The 10,688-nt window shown below is 44.9% G+C and overlaps 2 protein-coding genes across 2 annotated transcripts; one reads left to right on the top strand and one right to left on the bottom strand.

Moving 5' to 3' along the window:
• Nucleotides 1-2,884: 2,884 nt before the first annotated feature.
• LOC146720149 (uncharacterized) lies at nt 2,885-5,122 on the top strand. The gene is given in 3 exon segments (XM_085489010.1): nt 2,885-4,030; nt 4,033-4,711; nt 5,085-5,122. Coding segments are annotated over 2 exon segments (1,728 nt in total). The 5' UTR covers nt 2,885-2,979; the 3' UTR covers nt 4,710-4,711; nt 5,085-5,122.
• Nucleotides 5,123-8,901: 3,779 nt separating this feature from the next.
• Nucleotides 8,902-9,643, bottom strand: LOC146720148 (uncharacterized). The gene is made up of 3 exons (XM_085489011.1): nt 9,542-9,643; nt 9,134-9,486; nt 8,902-9,043 (listed from the first exon to the last, which is right to left on the bottom strand). Exons 1-3 carry the CDS (start codon nt 9,641-9,643, stop codon nt 8,902-8,904), a joined length of 597 nt encoding a protein of 198 aa, XP_085345137.1.
• Nucleotides 9,644-10,688: the final 1,045 nt, after the last annotated feature.

Here is a 10,688-nt window from a genome sequence, read left to right as displayed (position 1 = left end):
GCAAGGGTTTGTCGGAGTATGCTTATTTCGGCATCTATCGCGGTTGGCGGAATAGTTGCGTTCGCGTTTGTATTTTCTGCCATATTTATTTCGCTATAAATTTCTTCGGGATCGAATATTTCGCTGTCGTATGACGTTAATGAAAATTCTCTTCGCGAAGATACTCTACTCGGAGTTTGGCTGATATACGGTCGCAATCGACGCGGTTCGTTTTGAGTTACTTGAACGGAGTCGCTTGGATTTTTTGCGAATATACTCGCGTCAAAACTAGTAAACGGAAATTCTCATTCGTTTATTACGTTCGGAGGTAACTCGGTATTATTTTCGTTTGTCAAGTCGCTGTCTAAATTTCTACGAACGCTTTCGAGATTTTGCGCAGTTAAAGGCAATACTCGCGTCGTTAACCGTACAGGTGTACTATGCAACCACGATTGGTTTTTAATCGCTTGTCGGGGTGTTTCGTCACCTTCCGACATTCACGCTATCGAATAAATTCGGACTTACAGTATTACGGCTCGCATCGTTACGCTCTATACGGGTCGGCTGCTGCTGCTGCAACTCGATCGCTCGTGGGCTGATAACGGCGGCTCCGTGTTGGTGATAGATACGGCGGGTCGTCGCTCGTGTTGATGCGCTGCCCGTGAGGTTGTCGTAGGTCGGCGTTGTCCTTGGACGTCGGCGATCCTTTTCGATTCTCTGCTGCTTATCACTCGTTGCACTGTTTATGTTGTCCGCTCTCTCGTTCTCTCCTAGTCGTGGCTTCTGCTTATTTCCGTCAGAGTTACTGACGTGCCCGTCTAACACTTGTTATAATTGTATGTGTTTTTACAGGTCTTCGCCGCTGTGAAGATTTTAGAGACGACGTCGGCCCTGCGGCTGAGATCCCACCGCTGCCACCAAATTGTTGTGCCTCCGGGAAGGCACGGAAAATTTTGGGGTCTCAGTCGACTGAAGGATGAGGATCCTAAGATCGGCGGGCGTCTCCACTTTAACTAATTCACTTGTTTACCTGAATAAATCTTTTATTTCATTTATTTCTCAAGTTGGTTTAATTATGTCTAATCCCACCTGGGTGGTTAGTTAAGTATGCTCGCACTCGATAGTTAGATTACAGGTGATAGTTTATATTCTGCGGCTTGTCTTCGACTCTTAGTTAGGTTCTAATTAGCGACTTGACTTTTTGGATTTTTGTTAGCGACTGCCTTCGTCGCCTCGCTTTCCGTTCGCGGTGGTCTCCTGCCCTTTTCTACATCTTTCGGGGGAAGATGTAGAGAAGCTCTTTCATTGGCTAATTTTTATTCACACGCTTTTTATCTAGGTGCAAGCGAAGCAGGTTGATTCTTCGCTTGCGGTCCGCTGGTTTCGGCGTAACGCTTATGTTTCATCGCGTTTGCGTCTTTTCGCGATAAGCGCTTCGCGAGAGCGTGAGAACGTTTCTCAAATGATTATATAATAGCTGACTTACTAATTTATTATTAAAACTATGTTAATATAATATAATATAATATAGTTATAGTCATTCGGACTATAACAATTTTTAGCCGTTTTTCCTCGCCTCTGACGTCATAATTCAATATGGCCGCGGTGACTACTCAGGAGCCTTAAGCTTTTTTGTTTATCCCTCTCAAAGTAAACAAAAAAGCTTGGTAAATTAAAACTAAAAACTGCATGGACATACATATTTCTAACTGGGCTTTACAGGATTAATGATTGTATTGATAATATTAATTTATAAAACTATGAATAATATTTGATATAAATTATGTAAAATTAAAATACAAACAATTATACATAAATAAATAATATTTACAATAATTATAATAAAGGTATATTTAAAAAAATTTTTAATAAAAAAATGATAAAAAATGTTTTACAACATTAAAAATATTTTAAAATATATTTACATGTTAATAATATTTGTAATAAAAATATTGTGTGTACATGTATATATATATATATATATATAATCTTTGTTCGCGAACGCGCTGCGTGAGAGAGGATCGCGCAACACAAAGGATGAGTCACTTTTGTATCAAAGAGTTTAATTTTCAACACACACTTAATTACAAAATACACTTGAACAAGACTTATTACAACAGTTAATTATTTCAGAGAAAACGTAATCGAGATCAAAGTACAGAATAAGCGGCGGTCGTCAACGAGATTTTTGCGGTTCAATTAATATGCGGTTTTGCGTTATGCGGTTCACGGCGGAAGGCGATAAGGCTGGTACGCCGGGTGTGAGCTCCTCTTTTATAAATTTTAGGACGGGGTCCACCTTCGCGTAAAGCGCCAATAAATTCAAGTATTTCGAATATTGCGCAGGGTGAGCTGGGCGCATTGCGCGTAATTGGCCGCTGTCAAAATTGACGACACGAAGGCTGAAAGAAAGCATGCGCGAGCTGGCAATCACGATAATTATTGGTGATACGAGGCGCCCGTGATAAACCGCGCATGCTCATTGAAATATAATTATTTGGCGAAACGGTTGCAATACCGTTAATTGTTGATATTTTGAGAGGTTTTTCTTGTGACAGATTGATTTATGGGGTAACACCACTGTAAAATTTTCAAAAAATCGATTTTTTTTTGGGGGCTTAAAAATCCTTTGAACCCTGTAGAATACGAGGGGAAAACTTTTATACGTGAAACTAATTTTTTTCATCGAAATTCCGAGCTATGTACTGAACGAGTCGGGCGACTCCGAAACGGCTATCTGCTCCGGGTGGAAACCTGTCGAGAGAGTAGTACATAATACCTTGCTTATTGATTTCTAAGTTATGTGAGACACTACTAGATGTCTCTAGAGGTAGTTTTAGAAGCATTTTCATATAGAAACACGTGTTTACGCGTCTGTATTGCATTATTTCGTGTACGAAACAAATGATTTTCCCCCTTGTAATCAATAACCGTCGTTTATTGTTGTACGTGTGCGCTTCGAGTTGAGCAGTTTTTGTGTAATTTCGGAGTGTTAGCAAAATGAGTGATAAAAAAAAAATGTATTTGCGACAAAAAGGCACAAAAGAATTGCATTCAACGCGGCGTCGAAGCAACGTGTCGAAAAGACGACCGAAGAACAGATTCGAGATTGAAGGTGACGCGGAAGGCGTGAGTGCGTCTGCCAAGAAGTTGAAAACGAGTGAAGATTTTGACGTAAATTATGACTTCAGGTACAGAATTATAAATTTTTTGGCAGTTTTTGCTGTGATTTCACAACATGTGAAGTGTAAAAACTGTAATTCCGATATTACTTTTCGTGAAAGAGATCCTCGTGGCTTAGGCTTCAAAATAGTTATCGCTTGTTCTAATTGCCCGGAAGTTGTAATTCCTAGTTGTAAATATATACGAAACGCATACGAAATAAATCGTCGAATCGTTCTAGCTATGCGATTAATAGGAGTTGGACTAAATGGAATTATAAAGTTTTGTGCTTTCATGGAATTACCACGTCCAGTATTCCAATCTTTTTACGATAAATTAGTGAGTATGATTTCAATCGCAACATCAGCAGTAAAAGAATCCAGTTTGAAAAAAGCAGCACAAAAAGAGAAGAAAATGACTGAAGAACATGGACAATCTGCAGGAATAACGGTTTCCGGTGATGGTTCTTGGAGAAAACGCGGATTTTCTTCGCTTTTTGGGATCACGTCATTGATTGGTTGGTTTTCTGGGCAAATTGTCGATGTTGAGGTAAAATCTAAATATTGTAAAAGTTACGAACAGTGGAAGAAAAAATTGGACACTTGTGACTATGACGAATGGTATAAAACGCACGCCGATGTATGTAAAGCGAACCACGAAGGATCATCGGGAAAAATGGAAGTTGACGCAGTCATCGAGATGTTCCATCGCTCAAAAGATTTGCACGATCTCAAATATTCAAGCTACATCGGGGATGGTGATAGCAAAACATTTAAAGGTATTATCGACTCTGAACCGTATGAAGATTTAGTAGTACAGAAGAAAGAATGCATCTCGCACGTACAGAAAAGAATGGGAACGCGACTTCGTAATCTTAAAAAATTATCAAAAACCTCGGAGGAAAAGGAAAATTAAGTGCCAAATTAATAGACGAGCTGATTATTTATTATGGTTTGGCCATTCGTCGGATCCCAACATCCTTAGATGACATGAAAAATGAAATTTGGGCGACTTTATTTCATAAGTTATCAACTGACGAAAATCCGCAACACGAAAAGTGCTCGAAATCTTGGTGCAATTGGAAGAAGGCGCAAGAAGCAGATACCTTGGACACTTTTCGTCACAAGTCACCGCTTTCCGAGGAAGTTTACGAAGCCATAAAACCTATTTATGAAGATTTGAGTCGGGACGAGTTACTAAACCGTTGCCTGGGCGGTTACACGCAAAATAGTAACGAAAGTTTTAATGCGACAGTGTGGAATTTGGCTCCTAAATCGTATTCAAGCGGCAAGACAGTCCTAAATATAGCAGCGGATATCGCTACATGCGTCTTTAATGATGGAATAACTAATATTTTACGTATTATGCAGCTTCTGGAAATGGAAATTGGCGTCGAAGCATATAATTTTTGCATCGAATCCGATGCAAAACGAATCAAGCACGCAGAGGCACAATTATCAGATGCGGCAAAAAAAGCGCGCTCTGGCATAACATCTGCGAGGAAAGAAATGGAGGACGAATATTCCAACTTAGAAGGGCAGCTTTACGGTGCTGGGATTGCAGACTAATGGTAAAAATTTTTTTTTAGTCGAATTTTAAATTTTTTCATGTTCATAATACAATTTCAAACTATAAACGCGTTTTTCTCGAAACACGTTTTTTCAACGCGGCAAGCAGTATAACTCTAACAATTTTTAATATTTTCACTTGAATTTTTTACTGTACATTCAAAACAACATTTCGAAGTACAATACGTATGGAATTTTTGATACGTTGCTCTAAACATTTTTTATTGCCAAATAATGTCACTTTTTTTTGTCGAAAAATGAACGACTTTATTCAAATGCTCGCCAATCACTCAAAAATCAATATTTCTAAAATCCCATACGTATTGTACTAGATATACCATTGAAGATCATGAGGAATTTTTTTATTTGTTCTAGGTTCAAATTTCCAACGGCTACACTGCTTGCCGCAGACCCCTTTATTTTAAAGGAGCATCGGGAATATGGCTGCCATTCCGCCATTTTGTAATATTATTTTATGAATAAATTTTTACAAGTACTTCAATATATGCTTATTAACTTCACGGAGTATTAATACTTTATTTCATTTCCTTTTATTAAAAAAAAATGTCGAAAAAGTGCAATTTTTTGGGCCGTTACAGTGGTGTTACCCCTTATGTCGCGATGTTTTTCCTTGAAAAACATATAAAAAACGATATAATTATTTGTCGTGAACATCGATCGATCTAGAATGTTCTAAAATATTCTATTCGAATATAACATTTCACCATGCGAATAATGTTCTATTATGCGTTTTGAATAATCTTTTTTTAATGTTACGAAAAGCCTTTTACATATATCTACCTTTCATTTTGTCATATAAAATGTAAAAAAAGATAAAAAAAGGATTTAAAGTTCTCAAATAACATCAAGAAGACATATTATCTAAATGTTTATTATGTTTATTACAACAAGTTATTGGAAGTACCAGATGGGATTACAAATTTTTCCGTACACGCGCGTAATTCATTTCGCGCAACCTGTAAATTTGGTTCGGGCAGTACAAAAGATTCCGGCCATTGACAATGTGCGCGACGGAAGGCAGGATCGGAAGGTCGGAAGCGAGAAGACGGCAAAGCACTACACTTGACACACACGTATCGTTTAATATAAAACTATATTTAAGACTAAAACAAAGAAAAATACAAGTATTGAAACCGCACGGAAATTTCTCGAAAATTGATTGACAAGAATAAACCAAAAGAAATAGCCGAGTCGGTAATTAATAACTAAATGTTCCGCAAGCAACGGTAATTAAAAGTGGTAAAATGAAAAAGACAAGCGATCTTTTTCGTACAGTAGAAACACACTCTTGACGCGACGAGCAATCGGAAAAGAGCGCCGCGATCACGAGAGAGGAGGTTTTTATAGGCCCGTGTTTCTAGAATAGTCGAGAACAATTCTCTTTATTCTATCGTTTGGCTGAGGTCGAAAGAGCGTTTAGTGTAATTATTTACTTTTAGAAAAATAGTCGTTTTGTTATTATCGGGACTAAAGTGTATCTCCTCTCGCGCGACCGCGGTGTTTACCATTATCGGTGATTTGATGTACGCGCTTCCTTTTCGCAGGCGCGGGGTATACGTATACCAGTGCGGCCGAGCGCTATTTGAAATAATGTTAATTTAAAATTATGCATGATGCATGTTGCATGGGAATGAAACGGCTGCATGAAATTTAACGCAATGATGTTTTAATGCTCTTAATCCTGCAGGTTTTTTAAACGTTCGAATCTCGAACATTCCGGTCGCCTTGCAGGAGTATACCTGTAATAATAAACGTAGCGTGGAAGTGGGGGCGCGAGCCTATTCACGCTCTCGCGAGTGACGGGCACGTGGAGCGCACGTGCTCTGATGGATTTCGTTCAAGGAATGCTGAATCGAACAGCTGTTTATTTTCGAGCGCAGCAGGATAGACGCATGTCGGTGAACGCATTGAGGAATACGCGACAATTTCGATTGTGATATTAACCGTGATTGAATAATGAAACGAATAGTTGAGTGATAAGAAGATTGCAGCGATGAAAAGAGTGGAGCAGTGAGTGGAATGTAGTTATGATTGATGTGAGGTAGTTTGGAACGGTGCAAATGAATTGTTGATAATTTACTTATCGCTTGTGGTTTTAGGTGTCGGTTCGTCCGCGTCGGGAAAAAAAACGAGTTTGGCAACGGGTCGCGTCAAGACAGTGGTGGCGGTGCGGACCTCGACGACGCGAACGTGTCCGTCGGCTCCGGAGTGCAATTTGGTGATGCGTGCTAGAGGCCACCTCGTTGGCGCGGTCATTTCGTGACGTATCAAACAGAGTCGACCGACGCGAGCTTCCCGGTTTATTTTGAACCATTTCGGCCGATGAGCCAGCGTGTGTAGGTATTCGCGGGACCATCGGGACCAGAAATGATCCTTCATCTGTTGTAGAAGCTGCCACCGGGAGAGGCGCGACGACGATTCTTCAGTCAGCGACGGTTCGGGGACGACGGAGAGCGCGGAGCCGATGAGGAAATGGCCGGGTGTCAGCGCACTGAAGTCCTCCGGGTCGTCGGTTAGCGGTTGCAGCGGCCGAGAGTTGAGGCAAGCCTCGACCTGGGAGAGGAGAAGTGGCCATCTCCTTGTAGGTGAGTGTAGCATCTCCTATCACTCTGCGAAGATGGTGCTTCATCGATTTTGACTGCCGCTTCCCAGATACCTCCGAAATTGGGCGCAGCCGGCGGATTGAACCGCCACTGAATTTGCTCCTGAGCAGCGAAGGAGGCGACGCGACGTCCTTCAGGGTTTGCGGCTGAGAATAAGTCTCGGAGTTGCGTGTCGGCGCCTATGAAGGTGGTCCCACAGTCGCTGTATAGCGTGCGACATACACCTCGCCGAGCTATGAACCGACGCAAGGATGCCAAGAAAGCGTCGGCCGAGTAGTCCGAGGCGACATCAAGATGGACGGCCCCTGGAACCTAAACAGATGAAGACGACAATGAAGGCTTTAGAAGATTTGTGCCCGCGGCCTTTGGCACTTCGCAACCAGACGGGTCCGGCGTAGTTGACGCCAGTATGGAGGAACGGTCTTCCTGGCGTCACTCTGGGTGCAGGCAAGTCACCCATGAGAGGCTGTGCTGTAGCCGACCGCTATCGCAGGCATCTAACGCAGCGGTGAATATGGTTTTTGACGAGGGATCGTCCACGAGGAATCCAGAATTCTTGACAGATGGAACACAAGGTCAGCTGGGTGCCCCCATGCAACAATCGTCGGTGATGTGCTTCGATGACGAAGGTGAGTAATTCGCGACGAACTCGGTAGGACGATTGGATGGGTAGCCTCAAAAGACATTTGAGAATGTCGTAGACGTCCTCCGACGCGATAACGCCCGAATCGTCCACAAACGGGCTGAGTTTATGAGTGGGCTTCGGTTGGGTAGTGGATTTCAGTCCTCGCCAACGATTTTAATTCATCCTTGAAATTTACAGCTTGGACGACCCGTAATCCAGTGGATCAGCGCGTCATGAAGTTCTTCAGCGTCTACCCCGCCGTCGCGATTGAGAAGGATGGGCTGCCGTCGGCGTTGTCGTAACCACCGGAGACACCAGGCGGTGATGCGAAGTAGTCGCTGCAGGGAAGAGTACCGGAGCAGCAGCTCCGGTTTTGTCTCCTTGCTTGTCCAAGACTGTAGCGTGCGAACGGGCTCGACGTTCGGGTAGCTCGACGTTGCTGGGATCATCTCCGAAGACAGTCCAAGGGCCGCTCTCCGTTTTCAGCCAAGAGGGACCCTGCCACCAAAGTGGATGCGCCTCAAGCTCTCCAGGGAAGATGCCTGCGAGAGGCGCAGTCGGGCCGGGTTTTCGCGTCCAGGGACATGATGCCAAAGGGCGTCGGGGAGCGACGTTTGAATTTCGCTGACCCGGTTGGCAACGAATGTGACCCAGGAAGAAGGATGTCCACGGATCCAGCCGAGAGCCACCATGGAGTCTGACCAGAGATGAAGAGGCGCCCTTTCAGCCTTGATGAGAGGCAGCGTTGCTGAACGAGGCGGACCAGAAGAGTTGCGGCTAATAATTCGAGCCGATGGTAAGGAAATTTGTTTCAACGGAGCAATTTCGTCTTGGCAGCAATCAGCGTAACTCCATACTCCCCGTTCTTCTCGGTTTTTAGGTACACCACAGCAGCGTAGCACGGACTGAGGCGTCAGCGAATCCGTGAACTTCCAGGCGGCAGTCAGTCGATCCTTCCGCCCCAGCCATCGAGGAAACGTGCAGTCTCTCCAGTTGGGGGGAGCTCCGCTTGGAAGCGTAACCAGGCCTTCTCATGATCGTCCGGAAGAGGAGTGTCCCAGTCGATACCGAGTAACCACGTAGGACTGGATTAGAGTCTTGGCGAGAATCAGTCGTGGAGGAGACAGCCAACCGAGCGGATCCAAATAGCTTCGCTGTCAACGATACAAACTGACCGCTTTGTGATTCGTGCGACATGCGTTGGTTGGCTTGGGTTGGCAAATGGAGTAAGAGGTCGTCGCATCGGTTGGCCACCGTAATCCCAGAGTGGCATGACTTCCCCAGGCAACCACCATCTTGCCTCTTGCTGGAGGCAGTCTTTGGTAGGTAATGTAGACAGTAACTGAGGGTGATTAGCTGACCATTTTTTCAGAGAGAAGCCTCCCGCCTTGCAGACCAGAACGAGCTGTCGAAGGATTTCCTTGGCTTCCTGGAGGGTAGAAGCTCCAGACAGGATGTCGTCCATGTAGACGTCGGAGCGGAGGACCGCGGCTCCCTCAGGATGACGATCGCCTTCGTCCACGGCGAGCTGGTGCAGCGTGCGGATGGCCCAAATATGGAGCGCAGGCTAAGCCGTAAGTTACTGTAGTCAGCCAATATTCCTTGATCTCGAGCTCTGAATCCTTCCTCCATAATATCCTTTGCAGGCTCTGATCATCGGCATGTATCAGGATTTGCCGGTACATTTTCTCAATGTCGGTAGCAAAGACGTACCGGTGCCTTCTCCACCGTAGTAGGATGTCAGCTAGGGCAGGAAGCAGGTTGGGTCCCGTCATCAGAAATCGGTTGAGACAGTCGCCGTTGGCCAAGGAGCTCGAACCGTTGAAGACCACTCTCAACTTAGTAGAGGCACTGCTTTCGCGCAGGACCCCGTGTGGAGGAAGGTAGCAGGTTCGTTGTAGAGTCCAGTAGTCGACAGGGGAGCCGGCTTCATATGGTTGAGGTCCAAGTATTGCTTCATGAAATCCACGTACATGCTGCGGAAGGTACTTTCTCGTTCTAGTTTTTTGCTGACGTGTTGCAGGGCCCGACTGGCGGCGCGTTCGATGGCTGAGAGGTCAGGCAGAGGCTCGATCGTCGGCAGTCTCACCACATATCGACCGTTGGCTGTACGAGTGTGATGTCGCAGGAAGTGATCCTCGCACTCCTGGTCAGCCTTAAAAGAGTTGTAAAGGCCGTTGAAGCTCCTCCTGCTCCAGAAGCGACGCACCAGGATAGAGACGTCGTCTTCAATTCGGCATTGGTGATGTGAACGTGATGTCCGGTAGTCGTCTCCCCAACAACGCCTGACAGTATCCAGCCAAGCGTAGTTTGTTGAGCTATTGGTTCATGTCGATTTCCCTTTTTTTAGGCCCTGACAGAGGATTTGAACCGTAAACGTCCGCGCCAAGGAGGATGTCAACCGGATCAGCTGAGCGGTAATCAGGGTCCGCGAGTTCCGACCTTGAAGATGAGACCAGTTTTGCCCGCCGCCGTTGTAGCCGCCGGCCCCTAGATGGTCAGCTTCGGCAGCACCAGAGCGTGGACGGTGATGGAAGGGCAGCCACTAAGAGACTGGAGGGTAAGTGCCACTTTACCCTTTGAGACGCCTGTCTTTTTCCCCCCGACTCCATACACTGAAACCGAAGCGGAGCTCCGTGCTAGCCTCAATCGTTGGGTGAGCCTTTTTCCCATACAATGGAGGATTCCGAGCCTTGGTCGACGAGGGCGCGAACTGACTGCCAGGAACCA

This window comes from Nylanderia fulva, unplaced genomic scaffold (assembly GCF_048542155.1).
Source record: "Nylanderia fulva isolate GAGA-0341 unplaced genomic scaffold, ASM4854215v1 Scaffold761, whole genome shotgun sequence".
Lineage (NCBI taxonomy): Eukaryota > Metazoa > Arthropoda > Insecta > Hymenoptera > Formicidae > Nylanderia > Nylanderia fulva.
Note: the sequence above shows the minus strand (reverse complement) of the source record. Positions and strands in the feature narration are given on the sequence as shown.

What these genes read in the sequence shown, in the direction of transcription:
- LOC146720148 (XM_085489011.1), bottom strand. Translation starts at nt 9,643, where the DNA reads ATGTACCGGCAAATCCTGATACATGCCGATGATCAGAGCCTGCAAAGG. An exon ending in AGGAATATTGGCTGACTACA is followed by an intron (nt 9,487 to 9,541) that starts GTAACTTACGGC and finishes ACGCTGCACCAG; the next exon opens with CTCGCCGTGGACGAAGGCGA. An exon ending in GTCGCACGAATCACAAAGCG is followed by an intron (nt 9,044 to 9,133) that starts GTCAGTTTGTAT and finishes ACTCTAATCCAG; the next exon opens with TCCTACGTGGTTACTCGGTA.